We start from the raw sequence: 26,047 nt of genomic DNA on the forward strand, positions 1-26,047 counted from the left end.
GCGTATATTAGTGTCATAATGCGCCTTAAAATATGCAGCTTAAATCTTTCAAAGGAACCCGTGTTTACTTTCTCGTCGGCATTTTGAAACATGCACAGCCACAGCGAGGGACCAATATTGCCATAAAAGCATCTTTCCCCATTTCTGCAATAGCAAAATATAGGGAAATAAGTTTTGAGGTGTGGTGGTTTTGTGGTAACGTTGTATAATATGTTATATAGCCTGATGATATAATCCACTAGTGTTGTAATTTTCAAAACACTGATTAAATATTATAAAATATCAAATAATGATGAACGATCAAACATTTAGAAGGATAAAAATGTCAATTGTTCAGCATGTTCAGTTCTCTAATCAAAGTCCTTTGTAAATAAACAGATTTTTTAATCAAGTGTATCTGAATGTATCTGAAAAAATATATAATGTCAATTTTGCAAACTAAAATGTTTTTTTTTTAAATACTAATAAACTATTAATATGGTTTATTGTGCTAAAGTGTTTGATTTTCTGTATTATTTGTACATATCACAATTTTATTATATTTATTTTGTAATAACACAATTCAAAGCATATTCATTTTTAAAATTATTATTAATATTGATATACTGTTATATTTATCTTATAAAATTGTAATATAAATATGTATTGTATAAAATGGTTAGAATCATAATTGTTATTATACATATACTAAAAAGTAGTTTAAATTCTCCAAAGGCATTATGTATCAGGATTAAAATTTGGATTAAAAATAAAGTAATTACTAGTTACATATTTTAAATGTATACTAGATTTAATTCCGAGATTAAAAAAAAAATCAACCCCTTTGCTCTTTGTTTTGCAGAAACCCATACTGATAGCTGGAGGGAAGAAGTTTCATCAGTTCCTACGAGACCAATGCCCGGTGGTCTCAGAGACGTACTACCCCACGTTCTGGTGCTGGGAGAGTCGAGTTCAAACGCTGCTCAGACCCTTTGTGACTGCAAAGCCTTGGGTCAGCTACAGAAAGTGAGCAAATTTCCCTCACAGTCAAAATGTATTTCATGTTGTGAATGTGGCAGTATGACTGGTCAACTCTTCAAAGCCAATAAATGAGTTCTAAGAAATGGACAATTCTTGGTAATGGATGATAAGTACTCTGGGATCTTGTAATCAAGACCTGATTACAGAGGAAGTAGTTCTGAAGTGTTTAGGTTTAGATCTTTAAACCAGGTCCTGGTTTAGACAGGAAATGAAGATTTGCACTGAACTTTGGTGATTGAAATTCAGTGCAGGTTTCACATTTATGCTGAAGTTGCCTCTGCTTCTCCACTTGAAGATATGTTTTGCCTTCTTTTACATATACAAGTGCCCTTGGTTGATGATCAGAGATTCATTTCATTGATTGTCTGATGCAGTACAAGAGTAGCTCTTATGTTCAGAGTATGCCTGTTCTCAGCAATGTAAAGTGAGAAAGAGAGTGTATATTAACTTTCCTGTTCTGATGATTGCGTGTAATAAGCATGCTTTGGTTGCACATTATTTAAATAAAATGACTGCAGAGGGTCATATTTCACCCCATAATCAAAAGATAAAAAGAAATTCTATTTGATGTAAATAAATCATATTTTTATTACCATTACAGTGCATTCAGTAAGTAAATTAATAGTACTTAATCATATTTTAAAATCATGCACACTCACATGAGACTCCAGACATATCAGGAGCTTAATAAATCTGTTAAGTTTAGATCACATGACAACTGAATTCTATTAGCTTTATCCATGTGATCATCCTATTATATGCATCTTTCAGTTGTGAAATAAATTAATCCTGTCTGACTACACATAAAGCCCAAGATGGCTGCCATATCTACCAACACAACATATTACAGGGTGCACTGCACCGCTTTAAGAGTTTTTGCATGTGGACATTTTTTTTTTTATTTTTTTTTTGACAATCAAGACATATAATGTAATAACTACATTACTGTGTAATACTGTTACTGTGTCATTACTATGTAATAACTACATTACTTTCACATTACATTAATTGTCTTTCTAATTACTGTAATGTAAAACAAAATCTAATTCTCATTTCTGTACAATACAGTATTTGTGTCGATGCAAAAAAACCTTAATGGTCATAAAAAAGGTTTGATTTTCTGTAAAATTTTATTAACAACAGTGTCCTTGTTACACATTACATGTACTTATACAACTAACCCTAAACCAAAGCCTATTCCTAACCCGAACACTGTAACAAGGACACCTAAACATAAAGTGTATCAAAAATGTCTAACTTTTATATTTTGATTTTGGAGTGAAATATTTCTTAAGTTTTTTTTTTTTTTTTTGTGAGATTCACACTATTAGATTTAGATACATTTGTATGATTGAAGCATCTCAGATTTGTTGAACATTGATTTAAAACTACTCAACTCTTGCTTAAATTCAGTCTGTTGGTGAAACGGTGTTTTGATTGCGGCATGTTTATGGTATGGTAGAATTTATTTAATCATTATTTGATTCATTTAAAACTGATTCAGTTGCTGCAGTATACTGCACCAATTTAGAGGCTAAATCAGCCACTCTGCATTTCTGTTCAGCGTTCAGAGAAGATGCATGCTTGCATGAACAATAGCTTCCAGTGTTCTGTTCAAGTCGTCACCTGAAATGCTTTTAACGGGATTGGAATCGATAGCTAATCCGATGCCTCCGTCTCAATATGCGGCTGGCGTGACAGTCGCACATGTGTTAGAGTGAGCAAATCTTCTTACGGATCCTGCTGTTTGTATGGAATGATCGAGGGCAGGGTGTTTTAAGTCAAGGGCATCTGGGTTTGACCGTCCCAGCAGCTGCGCATTCCCATTAGGAAGGAAGGGTCAAGGGTGTGATGCATGCTGGGACACACTGAATGCTCTTGTGTGTGATATCATCTGCTGAAGTCCATTGGCGTTTCTGACACCACTGACAAGCTTCAATGCCATGCAGTCAGGTGTGAAATTGGAGCTTCTGTTTTGGAAACACAATGTCCTGGGAATACAGGCCTAAATGGGATATAGCACCAGTGATATTTGAGGATTATATTCAGATTTACTGTCTAAATAAAGGAATTTGAGTTTAAAGGGGCCATATTATGCTGTTTTACAAAGTCTTGGTTTTTAGGGTCTACTAGAATAGGGATTCATGCTTGAATGTTCAAAAAACACATTATTGTTCACATATTTTACATTGTTTCAGCACCTCTCTTCCCATTCTGTCAGTAACGCTCTGTTTAGTTCCTGTCTCTATGAAGCCTCTCCTTCCGAAAAGCGTAATGTGCTCTGATTGGTCGGCTGGACGAGTGTGTTGTGATTGGTCAACCACTTCGAGCGTGTTTGCGGAGATGACACGCCCCTTACCATAACCGTGAGTTTCAGCTTCTCAGGTGGAAACACTAACAATGGCGTCAGTTTTGCTATATCAATTCGATAGATTCGGGGTGGAAAAAAACAGCATCTCTATAGGACACGAGGACAGCACACTACTAACTCAACCAGGCCTCGCCCCTTTTTTTTCCACATGCCTTGGGAAGGAATTATATATATGAGGAATATTGTGTAAATTCCTAGAAGAAAACGGAATGTCTACAATCAAGTGGTTTCAGGGAAACAGTGCTTACTGATATATAGAATAAGGGTGCGTTCACACTTGTAGTTTGGTTCGTTTGGTTCATTTGGTCCGGACCAAAGAAGAAAAAAAAAAAAAACATTTAGTCCTGGTCCGGTTAGCGTTCACATCGGCAATTTTATCACCGAACCAAAAGATAACGAACCTAAAGGCATAGGGATACATTCACAACGTGATTGGTCGGATTTTATGGCGTATTGCCTATTTTGAGACGGAACTTACCGAACATCCAAAACAGTGCTGTTTTCTGAGGTAAATGCGCTCGTTGTGTGTGCGTAGCCTGCATGTGATGGTATTTTGGCCAGCTGGGAACTCGTGAAGAGCTTATAAAATGTGTAAAGTAGTCAAAACACCGGCGGGAATCGATCCGTCACACACACAAATTATCTGCTGCATGGAGACGCGCGTCTGATGCCTGTCATGAGCAAACTCGCGACTATGACAAGAAAAAAAGACATGCGTGAGGATTCTGTCCTTTTTAGGGTCTCGTCTTCCTGTTTTTGGTTCGGTTACATGTCTTTGGTCCGTGTTGCGTTCATATATCATTCGAACCGCCCCAGAGTTCGTTTGGAAGCGGACCGAGACCCATCTTTTCAGCGGTCTCGGTCCGCTTGTTTGGTGCGCACCAGGGTTCGGATGGCAGCGTTCACATAGGGCCTATGTTCAAATGAACCGCACTATCCGAGCAATCGCACCAGGGTTCGTTTTAATCGAACCAAACATGACAAGTGTGAACGCAGCCTAACTCCTTTTGGAGTGGATTTTGTGACTTTGCAGACCTTTTTCATGCTTGAACAGCATTTACTCACTAAAGAAAGTTGTAAATGTAAAAAATCATAATAGGTCCTTTTTAATACAAGCTGTTGAATGTCCAGATAGCAGTTTTGACTAACGCAAAGTAGTTGTGTTTTACAATAGAAGTCTATGAGGCAAGGCTTTATTAAATGTTAAAATTCACACTTTTTCTAAAGTATTTTTGAAGGTCAAGTCACATTTATTTATATATAGATACAATATAGATACAATTTATACAATACAGATTTTTTCAAAGCAGCTGCACAGTAATAAACAGGATAATAACAGTGTTAATGTTGCAAAATTCTTCAATTTTGAAACACAATTTCATCTGTAAAGCAGAAGACAGTGTCATTCAGGGTTGAACAATTAATCAAAATAAAATCGAAATCATGATATGGCTTAGTGCAATTATCAGAACCCAAAGGCTGCAATTTAATTAAATAAATGCACTGTGTATCAGAGTGAAGCACTGCACTGTGTTCATTTACAGCTTATAATTAAGACATAAATAAAAATAAATTTTAGTATTGTAATTTTACAGTTGTAACTGTAAAATCAAATAATTGTTATTTTTCTTAAATACACAAATTTTTATTTATATTTTTATTATAATAGTCATATAATTATTAATTATTATTAATAGTCATATAAATCTTTAAGATTTTTATTTAATAATATTAATAATCATCATAAAAAATAATAATTATTATTATTATATAATTATCTTGATATATAACCACAACGTTTTTGGCCAAATTGTGCAATTAATATCAGAAAAATTTAAATTCCAAAAGTTTGTCATTGGGAAGCGTTTTGCCAGATTGGTCTCTCACTGTCTGGCATTTTGAAAGGTGGGATTTACATGTCTATAAAAAACTTTCCCACATTCAGAGTGAGGGCCGTTCTTGACGACGCTGACTGCGGATAGACTTGGTCTAGAGTGCATTTTTAATGATCACTCTGAAATTACATACCAGCTTTACATGTCCGTCTCATCTCCCAGAAAGCTGGTTTGAGCATAGCGCTGGCTCGTCTCGGCTGTAAGACAACACGAGAGCCCTTTGACACAGATTCTCTCCGCAGTGTCTCTGAGGAATCTGCCTCTTCCAGCAGAGTCATGATGAGCAGATAAGGCCATATAAAAAAACAGAAAAGACCATATAAGATGAATCCATCCACTGTTAATACATTATTCATGAACAATATCAGGTGAATTTAGCAATATATATTTACTGTATATAAAGGCCGACCTTCATAGAGCACACTTATTTTTTAAATAATTTTATGTAAATATTTTGTCAAATATATCATTATATTAAAATGTAATATAGACTACCATGCAAAAGTTTGGGGTCGGTAAGATTTTTTAAATGTTTTTGAAAGAATCTTTAATGCTCACCAAGGCTGCATTTATTTGATAAAAAATACCGGAAAACATTAATATTGTCAAATATTATTAACATTTAAAATAATTGTTTTCTATTTGTATATATTTTAAAATGTAATTTATTCCTGTGACAGCAAAGCTGAATTTTCTGTCAGGTGTGGGTCAAGAATTTTGAAGACTTAGGTGCAGAGATTTTTGAAGGGCTTTATTTAATTAAAAAAAAAAAAAAAAATGCAACTTAAACCTCCCCAATTGGGGGTGAGACACACAGTCCTAGGCCTTAGGACTGGACAAAGGCACGACAAACAGGCAAGGCTTCCATACGAGGAACACAGATGACGATCTGGCACAGGACAGAGAACAAAAGGAGAAAAAATAGGGAAGGAATTCAGAGGGGTAACAAGGTAGAGCAGGAGGGGCAAATGAACCAATAATCAGGGCGGGGCCGAGACTAAAGACTGACAGAAGAGCACATGGCACACAGAAACAAACAAAAATCCATGTTCAAAATGCACATGACAAAACAAACTTGACAGAAGCCATGTACTCTCACACATACAAACACACAAGACAAGACTGCCAGAAGAGCACATGGCAGACAAACACGCTCATCCTCCATGTGAACAGAAAACAAGACAGACAGAAATACATGGCACATGGATGTCAGGACCCTGACACCGAAACTGAACGAAGACTAGACCGAAGTGTCAGGATTCAGACACCATGCCCCGAACATGCGAGACACAGACATGATAGCACACGGCTTAGAAAACCAACCCCAAAGCCGTACGCTTACACAAACACAAGACAAACACATGTGTCAGGATCCTGTCACCAAACTAAAGAACAAGACCAATCAAGGTGACAGGACCTTGCTGCGCATGGAACATTTCTTATTATCAATGTTGAAAACAGTTGTGCTGCTTAATATTTTTTTGTGGAAACCTTAACATTTTTTCAGGATTTTTAAAATAACTTTATTATTTATTTGAAATAGAAATCTTTTGTAACATTAAAATGTATTTACTTGCTGAATAAAAGTATTAATTTCTTTAAAAAATGTCTTCCAAAGCCACTTACAAATGCACTAACACGTAAGCAATGTATCAGGTAAGCAATATATCAATGGAAGGTTCCAACAATAATAGACCCATTATATATGGAATATAAATTAGGGATTGACCTGTGTGGGTTTTTCAATAACTGATGCTCATCCCAACAACAACATGAGCCATTGACAACCTTTACTGTATTAGCCAAGCGCTAATGTAGAGGTTGGAGGCAAACTACCATCCAGCATGGGAAGTGATGTCAGCTCATAGCACAGGTGGGATGTGGCTAGTGCCAGACACCAGACTGACTTTGGCTTTAGACCTGATAAATACAGTGACCATATCCAATTCTGGTCACCACTTTGATTCTAAATAACTAACAATTATGTAGTACATATTCATAATTGTGTCAAATATGATATGAAATGTGGTGTAATCATTGTGCTATTGTCATTTTTAGTATTATGTTTTATGTACAATCACTTTAGAAATTCACGTTGCTCAAATTGCATCACATTGCCTAATAAATTGGAAATACAGTAATGCAAACATTAGAAATTTCTGTTTATTCTTTCTTTAATCAAACATTTTTTAGTTATGGATAAATATACTAATATATACTTTACTAATATATTTTGTTACAAAAACCAAATATACTATGCACTCAAACAGCGGTGAATAGATTGGTTTGTTTATTAGTTCGTTTTTTAGAATCTCAGGATCAGGAACGCCATAATAAAGAGGTTCAAAACCCAGATAAAGGTTGTTTTACATGTTTAAGCATTTAAAATTTGTTTGCATTATGAAAGTACAAACTGTTTTAAAGGCATTTAATGAACAATAGCACATTGTTTTGTATCCAATCCGGTTTCATTCATGCTGTACATTTTTAGGAGTGGCTTAAGGGGCCACTGTGGTGTGATGTGGATTGCCATACTACCACTGTACTACCATGTTACTTTATTATGGTACTTTTGTTAGTTGAGTTACATCCCTGTAACAGTTTCACTCTTCGTACTATTTATGAGGACTTAAGCTAGTATTAACACACAATTCCACAGTTTCACTGAATGTTCCTCTGGCAAAATTAAGCTGCTTCTCTCTGTTCTGTGTCCGGCAGTGAGCTCATTAGAGCACCAGATGGAGGCCAGATCTCTCTGGATTGGTTTGACAATGATGACAGTGCGTCCTATCCGGACCAGTCCACGCGACCCACTGTGCTGCTTCTCCCGGGACTGACGGGCACAAGCCGCGAATCCTACATTCTACATATGGTACAACAGAGCCGGGATCTGGGATACAGGTGAGAAGCCTCATATTCTTCTATCATGTTTGCAGTTTCTATTACTGTACCCCTTCTCTTGAAAACTCATTTTTATAACTTATTGGGTCAAGAAGGAGTTGGAATGTATATTCCTCCTCCCCTACAGTAAAACACTTGCTCTGGTTGAAAGCGCTTAATTATTCTGTAAGGAATTACTCTGCCTGCCACATATTACACATACCTTCAATAAGCCTGTGTGGGTAAATCTTTGCCCTCAAAATTCCAGATCGCATGGATTCCTATTGAAAGTGATAGTGGATTTAACCCACAAGCAATGGTAAATGTGACCACACCATAAAGGCCCCAATATACCTCAAGCAAAATCAAAGAACAAATTGGTGTGGTATAATTTAGAACAAAGTCATGAATATTCACCTTCTCCACTAGTCCCGTCTGTCTATCTGGATGCTCCGATCCCATCCGGAAATCTTCCTCCTCCAGTGCTCCCGCCCATCTTCCTGGTCCCATCTCCTCCGCTGGTTATGTCCAGTCCCCTGGATCCGTCGGCTCCACTGGTGTTGTCCTGCTCCTCGGCTCTGCCCCCACCTCTAACTCAGTGCAGTTTGTCGGCATTGCCTCGGGCTTCCCGATCACCAGCTTGGCACAAGGATGTGGATTCCTTGGCTTCTCCTCAAGCTTCCAGGTCCTTGTCTCCACTTCAGCCTGTCAACCCGTCGGCTCTGGGCTCCCTCGAATCCATAGTGGTCCATCAGCCCTATGACTCCTCCGGGCTCCCTCGTACCTTTTGCTCAACCTCAGTTGCTCTGCCCTGCTATAGGCTTGGACCTCCATTTGACTTCTCCTTCCCTCCAGCTTCCCCGTCATCCTCACTTTCTCCGTCCTCGCCCTGGTCTGCCAAGTCCTCCTCTCCATCTCATTCCTGCGAGCCAGCAGATCCACATTGGGCTTCCGGGCTGTGGATGTTGCCCTGTTCCATCGGCCTCTCTGCTTCCTCTCAGTTTCTCCAAGCACCTTGGTTCCACCTCTGTCAGTTGGTCCCTGGTTTCCACCTGGGCATTCAGCCAGCACTCTACCCTGGCTCTTCCCGCCGTCTGCTTCACCGTGGTGTCTCTCTTCACCGACTCTTCCTCATTCCTATCCATCACCAGCTCTGCACCCTCCTCCAAAGCTCCCTCCCTCCACACTCAAACTATGAGTTACAGCATGAGGACACACCTTCCGGGAGGGGAAATACTGTGCCCGTTATGGACTTATATTTTGATATTCTGTTCTGTTTCCTTTAGTTCCTGTTTGCTTGCTCTGTTTAGATTCAGTTTCTGATTATGTCCTGTTTGTTTCTGTGGTTAATTATAATCAGCTGTATTTAATTCAGATCCTGATTATTGACTGCAAACATACTCCCTGTTCTGTTTAGTCCTTTGTCGGTTATTGTCTTATGTCTATCTCAAGTCTATTCAAAGAGAATTCTTAGTTTGTGCGTGTTGCCTACTACCCCAGAGCGTTACACATATTTACACATATCACATATGTTAAACATATCAGCTTGCTTGCTGTCACAGTAGGTAGAAAACTCTTAACAGCAAAAATGCACTCTGCGTGAACTGACCCTTATGGTGTTTTTGCATCCTTTTTCATACATTTTTGTGAATTTTCAATTCTTTAAAGTACATATAGAATTGAACAGATGTGCGGTCACAGATATGCATATATAGGCTATTTTACAGCTGCTTTAAACCTGAGTCATCATATCAGAATTTACCATTTTTGTTAACACACAGTTGCATTCACCTGCACATTCAACTTGAATTCTTACTGCACCCTTAGTGCACTTCAGAAGCATTATAATTTCCATTTGCTGTGCACATTTTGTACTGTAAGATTCAGAAAGGCTTTGATCGATGCTTTTGTAAGCTTTGCGGCACACCTGTGCTAGAACACGTGTAGCTGCAATGTAGATCAATGCATTATGCATGCTTTATAATACCCCTGTAACATCTTTGTCGGACTCCTACTTCTTAAGTTGCCACTCTATGTAGACAGAGAGAGAGTGTCAACAAAGAGCTGAGCTCTGTATTAAACCCTTCAGGGATGCAGAGTCAGGCAATTTCTCTCCTCTTAGGCATCTGCCTAGAACTCATTCTTCTAAAACTCGAAAGGCGTGAGGCCGTGGGGGTTACAGCAGCTCACTCAGCATCTTTCTTTGGCCTGTGTTCTCTGCTTAATGAATTGCAGCTTTGACCAGATTTGCAGCTTAGCTTAGACCAACTTTCCATGCCGCAGCGAAAAAAGGCCCACCCTCCGCTAAAGGTACAATAAGATGTAAGCAGTGACGTATGTTAGTATATGCAATCTTTTTTTGCAGTTGTACATAAGCTTTGCATTTTAACCCCTTTAAGTTGTTCCAAACCCCTAATACCCCCGTTCATCTTCGGAAACAAGTTAAGATATTTTTGATGAAATCCATGAGCTTTCTGGCCTCCAATAAACTGCAATGTTATTACCCCTTAAAAGACCAAGAAACGTAGTAAAGACATCGTTAAAATAGTACATGTGACTACAGTGGTTCAACCTTAATGTTATAAAGCGACGAGAATACATTTTGTGCGCAAAAAAACAGACAAAAATAACAACTTTTTTCAACAATTTCTTCTCTTCCATGTCACTCTACCAGTGTTGTAGTCGAGTCACCAACTGTCGAGTCCGAGTCGAGTCTCGAGTCCCAGTGTTCGAGTCCGAGTCCAAGTCCGAGTCACCAAAGAAGAGTCCGAGTCGAGTCCAAGTCGAGTCACTATTACCAGAGTTCGAGTCCGAGTCGAGTCTCGAGCTCCCAGTGCCTACATGTCTCCACTCTGGGACCTTCAAAGAACTGATAAAATGTATTAAAGAGGTTCTACATTAAACAAAAATGATACCACTGTCATGATTGCAAAGGGAGTTTATTTACTGATTTGACATATACACTTTACCAGACACTTTGCAACTTTACGACGCCATCAAAAGCATGTGTTCAAAAGCATGTGTTTACTTCCATTGTTGTGAACGTGCATTTTACTGGGCACTGTATTTTAAAAATACTTAAAACGTAAAAATCAATACGATATGCCGAGAGAGAGAGAGAGAGAGAGAGAGAGAGAGAGAGAGAGAGAGCGTTTGTGAGTGAGTGACCGAGTGATTTAGCGTGAGTGCGTTTGTATGTGTTCAAGTGAATGTGTGTGTGACGGCACGCGACTGGTCAGAAAGCAACGTGTAACGTTAGTCTGACATGTTTCTTGTCCACGACACCACAGGATTTTAGGAGTCAAAATTGCGTCATCCATCTGACACAGTGAAAAAAAAAATTGTGTAATCTGACACAGTGACTATCGCAACAGACAAAAAAAAATCATGTAATCTGATCTGACACATGACTAGTAAATTATCAACAGACAAAAAAATTGTGTAATCTGAACCAGACATTAGACATCGTCGACGTCTGATGCCAAATTGTCAAACATCGCCCAACCCTAGCTTCTTCTGTTTATTATCATATATGCATTAGTCAATAATAGTTTTTTTTAAAAGCTAACGTTAGCCAATGGAAAGCATTTTACTTACTTTTCTGGGTGCATCTGTGACAGGTGTCTGTTAAAGTTTGAAGTTGTCCCAGTCTTTTCCTCAATTGTGCAATTACACACACAACATTTAGCGCTGCTCTTTCCAGCATTAGATGCAAAATTCGTGTAGGCGAATTTCACGATCCGGGGCACATCTTTCTGCATTTTCCAAATTTGAACATTTAGCACGCGAATCATGCACGAGTGTAAAGTGAGTGACGTCAGTGAGTGTGTTGTCAAGAGAGCGAGCGGTAGCAGTGTCTCTGAGGGGAAAAAAATAGATCCCGGCCGGTCTTGGGCACGAAACCTTATATAATATTATATATAAACTTATATAATTTTTTATAACATATTTAGTCAAAAACAACGTGATGAATGCTCAAGTCCGATTTTATATATCCTCGAGTCCGAGTCCAAGTACGAGTCATCAGTCCGCGAGTCCAAGTCGAGTCACGAGTCGGGAGAATGGAGTCTCGAGTCGGACTCGAGTCCAAAGAATAGACCTTTTTCACAAGAATCGGAAATCACGTGACGCAGGGTAAAGTTAGTTCCGCTATGCGTCTACGGCTATTACATTGATATGCTCTTTTCTCAAATATCGCTTCTTACCTTTTCTGTTTTGTCTGTTTTCCAAATAGCTTTTGTATAATCTACAAATAAATTATTTTCTACTTGTTTGTAGCTTATACAGCCACTCAGACCGTTGATCGAATTTACCGGAAGATGGATTTATATCACCAGCTGTCATACAGCAAAGGCTACGCAGCTACGCATTCAGCAATTTCCCAGATCGTATTACGTACTACGAACATTTATATAATTTAGTAATTAAAAAAATTAACTCCCAATATATACTTTAATGTGGGATATAAAGTCGTGAGATACATAATATTGTCGTGAGTTTAATAGCTACGTTTTAAAAAATATATAGCATGTCTCATATGGCATCACATCCCACATTCAAGCATATGTTATAATTAATCCTGATCGATTAAAGATTTAAACTAAGACATAATTTCCAAAACCACACTGTACACAACTATCAGTCTTTGCATGTTGCAAGAGCACAACAATGCTGCGCATAATACACACTTTAAGATGATGATGACAGGAAAATGAGTGAGAGATGACTGAAGTGTTTATATCCAGAAATATCATGGTGCGAGCAGTCCTGCTTCACGAATCAGAGGATCAGGCTTGTGTGATAAGGGATCTACCAGTCGATCATTTCCCCAGCACGTCGCTAAAAACACTCTATACATCTCATTATGTGCATACTATCCACCCTAAATAGTACTGAATATTAATAATGTCACATAGTATGCACGTTTAGACACAGACACTGTCTTTACAGCACATGGAGCGCGATAATGCACAGCCGCGCCAAACATACACGAAGAATATAACCAGTAGTGATGACCGTCTGACACCGATGCTCCGACACAAGCTTCGAACTCGGAGCAGCATTTTTCTTGAACTACTGCTTCGGAGCTTGCTTTGGTGCGGAAAAACACACGTGACCGATGACGTCCGAAGCAGCAACTGCTTCAGTTCTCTAAGTGAATCACGTGAGTGGTTCAGACCAGTCGATACTGCTTCGCATCGCGAGAGGCTTCATGACGCGAGACTTTGCTGCGCGCACGCTTCAGCAGCTTTTTAGGTGCGTAATAGGACTATATAGACACCCAAAATGATGCACAAGATGTGGGTTTGTTGTATTAGGAGTTTGCATAGTTGTTATTATCACGGCATTGTGTGATCATCATCATGGAGCCAGCTAGGAAGATAACCTGTTCTCCAATGTGGGAACATTTTTATCTGATCAGTCCTAATAAGGTGCTTTATTATACCTTGGTTATCCTACTGCACCTGGCTTATTTATTTTGTGGCTGGTTTATTTACATCATTCACACAAACCCTAGTTATACTTATACAGACATTATATTGCTATCTACAATTTCGCCACTAGATGTCACTGAAACGAAGCTTTGAATGAATGAACCCATTTTCAAAACAATTGATGAAGTGGTTCAATACTGATTCGTTGCTTCATTTGGACATCACTAATAACCAGTTTAACCGCCATCACTTCAAATTATTTATTAAATTTAGCTCTTAATGCGAGCTCTGTAGTCTCACCAATAATTCACCAAGGCCGTTCAAACATTTTCAAGACATTTAATTCGTAAAACGACTTTGATTCCCAAACTGGTTCTGATCGAGGCTATCTATCACTGTAACCGGAAAATCTTTTACACTGCGTGGCTCATTCCGGAAGCCAAAAACCCGGAAGTGTGAAAAAGGTCTATAGTGACTCGAGTCGGACTCGAGTCCGAGTCCAGGACTCGAGTACTCCATCACTGCACTCTACTATGTGTTGGTGTAGTAAACACAGTGCAGAGCTTCCGGGTTCTACATCAGAATGCCGCTCAGTATTGGCCAGCTCCTGTGTCAGCATCACACGCATGCGTCATGCTGCTCACGTGTACTACTTCTTCTGTTTCATTGTCCTTGTGTTCCCTGTCAAATGGACTCTTTTTTATGAATCCCCTCTTGTGTATTCCAGATGTGTGGTGTTCAATAACAGAGGTGTATCGGGTGAAAAGTTATTGGTAAGAATAATCTTTTTATCTCTGTATTCTGTTCAATAAAAAATGACTTCAGCTTACCATGTTCAATTTATCTAAACCTTTATGTCATGTTAAGCTTTGGCACAGGTTACACACAATGCTGTCACCATGAATATTAGCATATATATAGTATATATAGTAGAGTCCTTTAAATGAAAGTTATATAATATTTGTTGTGAGAACAAACCCTGTAAACTAGACTCCTGATAAAATATTTCCTTTCCTTTGACCCATGATCCTTGTTGAAATTCAGATGATAATGTTTTTCCATGTGTGTTTGCAATTAGGTGAGGCTTAAAATCCTTAAAACGTGTTGGGAATGTGTACATATAAACAACGTCATATGGATGTTGTCCCATGGAAATAGCTTGACCTCTGTACCTGACCTTTGTTTTTGTTTGTTTGTTTTTTTTTAGAAAAAATAATGGTAAAAAACAAAACACAATATTATGTAATATTTTCCATGTGTAACACTTAAGGTGAATAATTAATTAAATTAAAATATGATTAGCCGGAGACAAACATCACAAAACATCACAATAAACAATCAGTAAATCGCATTAATATGCTTTAATACCTTAATACTTCATATTTCATCTTACAATATCATACCTTAATGAAAATTGATTTGCCATTGAGTGCACTCATAATAAACCAATTATTGTATTGTATTATTGTATTCTGTGTTATAGTATAGCATATAGCTGTTTTACATTATTTTAAATAAAATAATAACTTTTTTTTTTAATTTCAGCAGATGCTTTTAATTAAAATAAAATATTATTAAAATTGATTAAAAAAAAAAAGTTAATATTTTAATATATTGACACATCAGTGCTTTGAGATAATGTTCATGCTCTGTATGAACCATATTCATGCACTGAGGTTGTAAGATTCCATAAGTATAAATATGGATCATGTGAGCTTTGGTGTTTGTGTGCGTCTCTAGTTAAAGATGTGTGCCCTCTATTTTGGGTTTTTATAACCTTTGTTAACTGTGATCTAGACACCTAGGACTTATTGTGCAGCCAACACAGAGGATCTGGAGATGGTCATTGAGCATGTCCAGCGGACTATTGACAAAGCTCCGCTCATGGCGGCTGGGGTTTCTATGGGCGGGTGAGTTTAACACACACACTCTTGGGATTTCATCCTGCCCTAATATGGGAATTGATCACAGCTACTATGATCACACATTCCAGGACACTCTAGCTCTATTTCACTGATCCAAACTGTGTAATGCCTGTAATTAAATAGAAAGTTAGCATGGTGATGAATATGTGAAATATAGTTTCATTTAAAAGTTTGGGGTCTCTTATGCTCACCAAGGCTGCATTTATTTGATGAAAAATACAGTAAAAACAGTGATATTGTGAAATATTATTACAATTTCAAATAACTGTTTTCCTTTTTGATATATTTTATATAGATCTGTATTTGATATATCATGATCCTTCAGAAATCATTCTAATTGTCTAATTGTTTGCTTTGTTCCAATTACTCTTAGTTTGTACATTCTTATTTCCTCTCTTTAGTTCCCGTTTCTTTGTTTCCTAGGTTCCTTTTGCTAGTTTGTCTAGATAGTAAGTGATTATCATCACCTGTGTCTTGTTTAGTCTTTGTTTATTTGTTTATTTAAAGTTTCCTTAGATCTGTGTTGCGTACTGTCTTTGTGTTGGAATGCAAAACGGTTGCGTTTATACTTCTCTGTTGTATCTTCTTTGTGGATTATCTTTGTTTTTGTTTTGTTAAAAAAAGTAATACTGCTGTTTACACGACAATGATGTACTAAAAACAGAAAAGTTTTTTCTTTGCGTTTTTTGCGTACAGGCGACAATGTTGTCAAAGCGATCCCCATTCACACGGATCTGCGAAAATTACTAAAAATGCTGATTATACATGCTAGGCCAGTTGGCGATGTCACTTTGTAAAGAAACTTTAGTTTACACAGGGACGATAACGGTATTGTTTTCAAAAACTTGCACTTTGAAACCTGTTTTCAAAAGTTTGTGTTTATCAGGCCCTCAAAATGCCGTTGCCGTGTAAATTAACGGCCAAAACGCATAAAAACTACAGACAGTGTTGTGTAAATAATATGCTGATTTGGTTCAAGAAACATTCCTTATTATTATCAGTGTTTAAAACAGTTGTGCTGCTTAATATTTTTATGAAAAACTTGGTAATATGTGTTGTTTCTTCTATTTATTTTGAGCATCATTTCTATATGCCTGAACTATTAAATTATTTTTTGAGATGAACAGAATTAATGTTCTTCAATAATGTCATGCAAATGTGCCAAACGGAAAACAACAACTGAAGTATTGCTGTTTCAATAATAAGCATTATATAATAATATAAATTCCTAACTTATATTATAAAGTGTTCCCGCTTCATGATTTGTTCATGTATTTATTTCCCCGTCATGTGATGCAGATGAAATTTCAGCTCGCAGACTCCTCCACAGCTTCATTTCACCCTAGACTTCTAAGTAAAAGTTGAGTCAGCAGTATACTGCTCTAATCCTCTCCGTCTTACAGAAAGAAAAAGGTCAGCTTCACACAGCTTACGCCCAAAAATGTAGCAGCTATATATATGTGGGGGAGGGGGGTGTCACCATGATTTTGCCAGGACAGACATGTTCCTGGATCAACATATTTTGTTGATCCTGGAACAACATTTCTGTCTGAAAATGTAGTCCTATTACTATCCCTACCCCTAAACTTAACCCTACCTATAACTTATCCCTAAAATCAGAGGGAAATGATAGGTGAATAGCCCCTGACATAAACTGTAAACTTGTCCCTCATATCTGATTGGTTGATTGAAGATGTTGATCCAGGAACATGCTATACTTGGTGAAATCACGCTCACCGCGTGGGTGTGGGAGGTGGGTTGGAGAGTGCTGGTCTATCATGTCAGTAAAATCTCATATCTTGACACCCTGCAGGATGATGCTGGCAAACTACCTGGGTCGGAAAGGCTCTGAAGTGCGTCTGAAGGGTGTGGTGGTTTTCTCGGCAGGCTGGGATGTGTTTGAATGCACGGCTTCGCTGGAGAAGCCCCTGGACCGCTTCCTCTTCAACTCCTACCTCACCAGCTGCCTGCAGGCATCCGTGGACCGGTCAGTGGGGTCAGGGGGGGATAAGCCCGGCTTAATTTACAGTAGTCTAGTGTGTGCATGTGTAGTTCCGTCACAGAGGCCATTGTCCCTGATTGCCCCATTTTTAGTTCTGATCTCTTTTTGAGTGTTACCAAATGTGCCAAATAAGATTAAACTGAATTTGTTACGTATTTTGCTGAAGTACACAGAGTTTCAGAACAGGACTTTGCACATATGGGGATTATTTTACTTTAATTAACTCTTAATCAGCTTATCAGCAAAAAAAAGTTCCATGGTGGTACCATGGTACAGTGATGGTGTTTGATATATACCATGGTACTACTAAATGGCTATGAGCTGTAGAAAAGTTGCATTTTTCGAATTTGTTCATCATTACCCCATCTCTTTATACAATCACTTTGAAACAATGCAATGCGCTCGACTTGACCTGCCATTTGCAATGTTATGGATTAACATGAATATCAACCACAAATTTGACATATCTTTATACCAGCCACTGTGTGACAGATTGTAAGAAAAGTGAGGCAGATCTGTTGAGACAAATCTGTTGTTTCACCTGAAGATCCAGTTATGACTTTTTAAAGGGAACATATCATGAAAATCTGACTTTTTTCGTGTTTAAGTGTTATAATCTGGTCCCCGGTGCATATACCAACCCAGAAAACGTAAAAAAGGACAACCCAGTAACTTTGTTTTGGCAAGCCTTTCTCTGCAAGCATGTGAAAAAAACGAGCCACTCAGATTTCGCTCCCCTAGTGACATAGGAAGGGGATCTTGTAATATTACCGCTCTTTAATCTGTACGTTTTCACCCATGGAGCCACCCTTTTTTTTTCCGCAAGCGACAACAGTGTACAACTTCTATGTCATGGCAAAAGAACGGACTTGCGTTCTCATGGAGTCCGGTCTTGCCAGGCGACCTTGAAAGAACGAACTCGGAAGGACGTGAGGACACAGAACGCATCATTTGAGAATTGAGATGTGCTGCGATCTTGTTGCTGAACTGACCGTCCCAGCATATTATAAGTGGCTAATGCACAATAAAAACAATATAACATCACAAACAATTGTCATAACCTATTAAAAGATTTCTTTTATAGTATTATAGACATTGTTTTCATATAATTATATATCTTTTTATTTCACCGCATGCTTTGTCAATGTTCCGATTATTTTTTATATTCCAATAAAAATACTGCAGGCTTTCTTCAGGTTATCACTTTATTAAAATTAAGCAAAACAAACGGTTTACTTTCACTAACCGTCACGTATTTGTGAGCTTGTAGTGGGAATCTCATATGCGAGAACGAGAACTTTAAAGCTTACAGGCTTCCGTATGTCGACCGCCCGCAGTGTCTTCTGGGATTTTTAACGGTTTGATTCTCTCAAGTTTGCATTCAATGCATCCTCGATATCAAGAACACATGCGGGTACTTTCATGCGTTCTCTGTTCTTGCGTTCTTGAGTATTGGAACTGAACTTCGACGGTTGATAATGACGTAGAGCGAGAACACAAGGACGCAAGATCGCTCAAGAATGCATATTGAGAAACAGCCACTATTTTGAGTCTTGCTAGCTTGGATAGCCTGCAAGTTGACCCTGGCAAGCTCGATTGCTAAAAAAGGAGCGTTTCTGTCCGAGCGATATTTTAGGAAAAAAATATTAGACCATTCACAGCATTTGATAGCAATCATAAACGTTAGCATGGTGTGTATGGTTCTGTTTGGCAAACAGGTACGCTATGTATAGTGGACGTTTATAAGGGTTTTTTTCACAAAAGATTAACACGACGACACATGCTAGTCGATGAGTTTAAATTTATCCACTAACCATTCAGAAACGTTGCATTCTATAAGTTCTATAACTTCTTCCTGAGTCTCTCCATCAGTGTCCGACTTCATTTGAACAATGTAAGGCTGGACAGTTACTGACATTTGTCATTTTGGCTGCGTGGGATTCTCCAGCTTTGTTGTTGTTGAGCAACTGAAGCCTGGGATGTTAAAGCTCCGCCCTCTTTTGGAAAAGTGGACCGGGAGCTGCAGCTCATTTTCATTTAAAGGTGCCGTAGAACATGTTTTCAATAGATGTAATATACGTCTAAGGTGTCCCCTGAATGTGTCTGTGAAGTTTCAGCTCAAAATACCCCATAGATTTTTTTTATTAATTTTTTGAACTGCCTATTTTGGGGCATCATTAAATATGCGCCGATTCAGGCTGCGGCCCCTTTAAATCCTCGCGCTCCCCGCCCACGGAGCTCGCGACTGCCTTAAACAGCATAAACAAAGTTTACACAGCTAATATAACCCTCAAAATGGATCTTTACAAAATGTTCTTCATGCAGCATGTCTAATCGCGTAAGTATAGTATTTATTTGGATGTTTACATTTTATTCTGAATGACTTTGAGGCTATGCTCCGTGGCTAACAGGCTAAAGCTAACATTACACACTGTTGGAGAGATTTATAAAGAATGAAGTTGTGTTTATGAATTATACAGACTGCAAGTGTTTAATAATGAAAATAGCGACGCTCTTGTCTCTGTGAATACAGTAATAAACGATGGTAACTTTAACCACATTTAACAGTACATTAGCAACATGCTAACAAAACATTTAGAAAGACAATTTACAAATATCACTAAAAATATCTTTATAGCCTAATTCTTTTGCATTTTAATCTGTTTGAAAATTTCAGTCAGAGTTGTTTTTGTTTTATTACAAAAAGAGTTCTTAAACCTGTTAAACTATGACAAAAATGGTTTTGCAACTTATTTTAATATTGTGATAATACTGTATACCGTGATAAAAGCTTCATCAATTAATCGCAACATGAAAATTTGATACCGTCACATGCCTAATAAAATGTCATAATTACGAAAGAATTATGGAAACTTTTCGTTATATGGAGATTATCCTAATGCTGATTGTGACATTTTCCACTTTTCTTTTTTGCAGTCACAGAACCATTCTTGAGAAAAAATATGATATAGACCATGTGATGAAGGTGAGTCTTTCATTCTGGTCTTAAACAATATTGTTTCACATTTTTGTCACATATTGTTAATATAATAGTATTATTCCTTGCTTGATCTGTGGTTCATTTTTATCATGCGTTTCACAGGCTAAAACAATCCGAGAGTTTGATGAACGTTTCACATCCGTCATGTTCGGTTATCCATCCAACGAAGACTACTATCGAGACGCTAGTCCCATTCACAAGATCAAGTCTGTGCAGGTGCCAATGCTTTGCCTCAACGCAGCTGACGACGTCTTTTCCCCCAATCATGGTGAGTCCACCATGGTTGCTTGAGAGATTTTAGCCCATTATAAAGTATGTTTTACTTATTTTTAAGAAAATCTGAGTGGTTGTGACATTTAAGTTTAGGGCTGAAGTGAATGAACCAGGCAGTTGAAAAGGTCATAACGTTATCCCATCCATGTTCTTCTTCAGCCATTCCAGTGGAGGCTGTGAAGCAGAACCCCAATGTGGCCCTCCTCATCACCTGTCACGGTGGCCATATTGGCTTCCTGGAGGGTCTGTGGCCACGGCAGAGCACTTACATGGACCGGGTTTTTCGGCAGTTCACCAAGGCCGTGTTTGAGAATGGCAGCAGTCTAAATGATCTCTACTGACCCTCCCTTTCCATTCCCTCTACAGCCATGAGCAAAAAAAAATCAGTATACATTTCCAAAATGAAGGGCACAGGTTCACTTGAAGGCCAGGATTGTTTTTTTGTCAGTCTTTTCATTTATTTATTTCATTATTTTAGTAGTTTTTTAGCACATCTCTTTGATTTGCATTCATGGAACAGAACTTGCACATGTTCCATCTGTGTATCCGTCCATCCATGTGTGCACTTATTTTTTTCTTAATTGCATTCATATGTGACTTGCATGTCTGTGTATGACTCTTAATTATGTATTTTTAAATCTCTGAACCACTCATTAGGTGATATTACTCAGCATTATTCCACATGAGGGTGAGAGTGTCCAAAAAACATGATTAATAGCCTCTTGAAACTTACAGGGACAATGTCACAAATAAATTTCAAGGTCAAATTAAAAAAAAAAAAAAAAAAAATTGAGATTATAGGTTTGCATAAAGAAGATGAAGCCAAAGTTACTAAGATTAATTTTCATTGTGACATGATTCTTGTGACAATTACAATGAGTAATACAGTAATAACAATCATAATTTTTGGACATAATGTCTTATAAAATCACAATGAATTACCTAAAAACAGTACAATGATATATTACTTTGCAAATTCACATTACAATTTAAATATAATATAATTTCTGCTTTTACAAAAAAAGAACTAGGAGTTTATGAGATTATCACAGAAGTGGGTTAAAAAGAAATTATTTATTTTATAAGCATGAATTGCTTGCTTAGAAGTCATTTTTAGATTAAAAATGATATAATAATATTAAAAATATCAAAATAGTTAAAACTAAGAATCTTGATTTATTTATTTATTTATTTTAAATTTTATTGCAAGATTAGCATTACCTAATTACGGAAGAGGATTAGGGCCAAGCAATAATAAAAAAATAAAACCATCTCGAGATTAAAGTTGTTAAATTTTGCGAAAAAACTCGTTAAATTTCAAGAAAAAAGTCGAGATAAAATGTTGAGAATAAACTCATTAAATTACGAGAAAAAACTCGTTAAATTTCAAGAAAAAAGTCGAAATAAAATGTTGAGAATAAACTCATTAAATTATGAGAAAAAACTTGTTAAATTTCAAGAAAAAAGTCGAGATAAAATGTTGAGAATAAACTCATTAAATTTCGAGAAAAAAGTCGAGATAAAATGTTGAGAATAAACTTGTTAAATTACGAGAAAAAACTCGTTAAATTTCGAGAAAAAAGTCGAGATAAAATGTTGAGAATAAACTCATTAAATTATGAGAATAAAGTCATTAAATTACGAGAAAAAACTCGTTAAATTTCAAGAAAAAAGTCGAAATAAAATGTTGAGAATAAACTCATTAAATTATGAGAAAAAACTTGTTAAATTTCAAGAAAAAAGTCGAGATAAAATGTTGAGAATAAACTCATTAAATTTCGAGAAAAAAGTCGAGATAAAATGTTGAGAATAAACTTGTTAAATTACGAGAAAAAACTCGTTAAATTTCGAGAAAAAAGTCGAGATAAAATGTTGAGAATAAACTCATTAAATTATGAGAATAAAGTCATTAAATTACGAGAAAAAAGTTGTTAAATTATGAGAACAAATCCGCAATCAAACTAATTTGTTCTCGTAATTTAACTAATTTTTTTCTCGTAATTTAACGAGTTTATTCTCAAAATTTTATCTCGACTTTTTTCTCGAAATTTAACAACTTTAATCTCGAGATGGTTTTATTTTTTATTATTGCTTGGCCCTAATCGTCTTCCGTACCTAATCACTGGGTACTTCATGTTGTAGAAATATTTTAAATATTTTAGGCCATTTTGGTTTTAAGACTGAAGGCCATTGAGAATTAATTTGATTATACCTGGACATGTTGTTTATTGATGAGATTTTATTAAACTGCACTACTGTAGAAATGATTGTAGCCATGAATTTTGGAGAACATATGTGCAGTTGTAATTCTAAGATTTCTTTTTTTCCTAAACTATTCAAAATCAAGGACCTAAGTGAAGGAAAAAGATCACTGTCCAGCTGCACATTTACCTTTTTATGTAAACATGAAGGTTTATTTCAGTGGTTACCATAAATCAACCTACAACATGTCAGTGACCAGTTGACATTGACATGCTGCACCCAACGCCTTATCAGTTCAGTCCCTCACAGTGTTAAGAAAGGAAGATTAAGCTATTATTGTCTTTATAGTATCAATAAATTGAAGTGCGTAAGGCCAGTTGAAGTAGAGACTCGTCTCCTTGTATTTACAGAGGGTATATTTCCAATTCTTCACTAACTTGATGTTCCTTTAATTTTTCTTAAATGTCTGTAGCTTTGTAGCCCTCAGGGACTAACCCCAATTCTGCTAATTTTGGTTGTGATTCCTGTTAGTTTGTGTTTTTTAAGGCAAGAAAAGATTGTATCATATCACAGTTTTTATTTTTCACAAGAATGTAACGCATGCACTTTTTTTCCTCATTCATTACTGTTATATTTGCCACTGACTAGCTCAACATTGTTTTGACTAGGAATGTGAAACTTGAACTACTTTTAGTTGAAGGCTACAAACCTCTGTAGCCCCATATGTTAAAGTGTGTTTTCTTGGACCGAACAGACGTGGCTTCAAGGATTCTGTAAAAGTGAAAATGACTTGAGCTACTGTTTGTCTAAACTAAAATATGCTTGCTTTGAATTTACTTCAGGCTCAAATGCCTCTTTATATGATGACGCCATTGAAATCCTACCAACAGCTCCTTAAATGATATAAAAAAATTAGAGTGAAAAAAATAACAGGAGCAGTCATTATTTGTGTGAAAATGACAGGAATAGTTTGAACCAAAATGGATATATGTATGCTATCGCGATGGCAGCAATTTTTTTGAGGAAGCTCTTTATAAACTGTGCCCAAATATAATTGTACATAGGGATTTTGATGGAGGAATTATACTAGACGTTAGTTATTGAATCCTATGAAAACGCCCAGCCATGTGTTGAATATTGACCTTTGTCTGTTTTTATTATGGTGCTGCTTCATATTGCGCTTCTATCTGTCAGTGCTTTGGGGCCACATCTGCTCCTGCGGACTTTAAAATGCTTTCCTCTGTGCTTTCCATCTATCCTGTTTCTGAGTAGCATGTGTCACTGTTTTAAGTGTCTTGAATAACTGTACCAACATGCATCACATAACCTGTAGCACAACAGACATATTTTTCCATTAAGATGTATTTCCTTTTATAGATTTATAAAAGGATTGTGTATTTAACATGTGCAGCAATAAGATTTTAATACAATATATATGTCAGTGTAGAATAAATATATGCACATGTACTTGTATGGATTATAAGTGCATTTGTGGTCTTAAATAAATTATGGAATTTAGCCGTACAGTTTTTTCTTTCGAAACATATTAGTAATGTGGCAATTATTTAATTATAGCTTTTTGTACTGATAGTGTATTATCAGTAATAATGATAATAATAATTAATGTAATTTGATACAAAAATTATAATGTATGGCACTTACACAGCAAAATCCCCAGAGTTAAATCAACTCTGCTCAGATTACATATGGTCCCTCTCTATATTATAGTGTTAAAGTAACACTGAAGCAGAGTTAAAGTTAGTGAGATAATTAAGTAAGTTATGATTGATGAACACCTGCTGTTAACAAGCAGAATCACCGAAGAGAAACACTACAAATGAGATGAAATCAACTGAAGATAAAAGACATTAAATCTCTCAGGATCTGATTAAACTCCACAAACAGCATATTAACTCATTAACTTTAACTCTGCTTCAGTGTTATTTTAGCTCTATGTAGAGAGGGACCATATGTACTCTGAGCAGAGTTGATTTAACTCTGGGGATTTTGCTGTGTACCATGAAAACTATAAAACACTACTTGCAGGTCCATTTTTCTTTTATTCAGCTGTTTGCCCACTTCAGGAAGTCAAACAAAGTTTTATACTGGAGTTAAGTTTTTAGCATTTAGGTGAAAGGAAGGCAAAGGGAGTATATGGGAAAACAACGCTGGCCTGAGAAATAAAACTATGAAGAATAAAAGACACAACAATAGTAGAACAATAATCAAACAAGTAGTCAAGGAATATTGAATGCCAGAGAAAATAAGTATGTCTTTATAGCAGACATGAAAACTGAAATAGACAGGACTAATGTGATCCCAGACAGCAACATAGTGTGGCCCAGATCCGGTCCACAGCTGATACATGCGGACCGGATGTGGGCCGGAACTGGGCTGAAACTATATTGCTATCAGGGATATGATCAGTGATCAAAAAGGTGTGATCACCTCATTTTTTTGAGTCTGGATCTAGGCACAAATAGTAAGCCAAGATATCAGAGTTCTGGAGGGAGAATATGGATGGAGCAAATTAATCAGATACTGGGGAGCCAAATTGTTGAGGGCTTTGTAAACATGCAGTACAATTTTAAAATCAATCCTATATTTAACAGGAAGCCAGTGCAATGCATTTAAAATAGAAGTAACAGGCACATACTTGCAAGTCCCCATGAGGAGTCTGGCAGCTGCGTTTTGCACCATCTGTAAACGGGAATGAGAGAGTTTCTAGCTCAGTGTATTTCATACTGGGCAAGACAACCAAGGTAAAGGTCAACAACACAGTTCTCCTTAGGCCCCAATAGAATTATTTCAGTTTTATTTTCATTTAGGTTTAATATTACACTCTAAAAAATGCTGGGTTGTTTCAACCCAAATTTGGGTCAAATATGGACAAACCCAACCGTTGGGTTAAAAAATGCATTTAAAAATTTAACCCAATGGTTGGGTTTGTCCATTTTTGACCCAAACTTGAGTTGAAACAACCCAGCATTTTTTAGAGTGTACTTGAAAGCCAAAGCTTGAGTTCTTTTAAGCAGGCCAATAG

At 37.0% G+C, this 26,047-nt stretch overlaps 2 protein-coding genes across 2 annotated transcripts in view; one reads left to right on the forward strand and one right to left on the reverse strand.

Moving 5' to 3' along the window:
* Nucleotides 1–5,481, reverse strand: part of ro60 (Ro60, Y RNA binding protein) — a 23,151-nt gene extending 17,670 nt beyond the window's left edge. The window contains exon 1 of the mRNA XM_067362808.1: nt 5,420–5,481. The gene's annotated coding sequence lies outside the window, so the exon portion shown is untranslated. The remainder of the gene's footprint in view (nt 1–5,419) is intronic.
* Nucleotides 1–22,674, forward strand: part of abhd3 (abhydrolase domain containing 3, phospholipase) — a 23,208-nt gene extending 534 nt beyond the window's left edge. The window contains exons 2-9 of the mRNA XM_067362809.1: nt 842–1,005; nt 8,005–8,187; nt 14,329–14,374; nt 15,399–15,511; nt 17,340–17,513; nt 20,466–20,514; nt 20,632–20,797; nt 20,962–22,674. Coding sequence (XP_067218910.1) covers nt 842–1,005; nt 8,005–8,187; nt 14,329–14,374; nt 15,399–15,511; nt 17,340–17,513; nt 20,466–20,514; nt 20,632–20,797; nt 20,962–21,143 — 1,077 coding nt within the window. The 3' untranslated portion in view covers nt 21,144–22,674. The remainder of the gene's footprint in view (nt 1–841; nt 1,006–8,004; nt 8,188–14,328; nt 14,375–15,398; nt 15,512–17,339; nt 17,514–20,465; nt 20,515–20,631; nt 20,798–20,961) is intronic.
* Nucleotides 22,675–26,047: the final 3,373 nt, after the last annotated feature.

Source organism: Chanodichthys erythropterus, chromosome 16 (genome assembly GCF_024489055.1).
Source record: "Chanodichthys erythropterus isolate Z2021 chromosome 16, ASM2448905v1, whole genome shotgun sequence".
Classification (NCBI taxonomy): Eukaryota; Metazoa; Chordata; class Actinopteri; order Cypriniformes; family Xenocyprididae; genus Chanodichthys; species Chanodichthys erythropterus.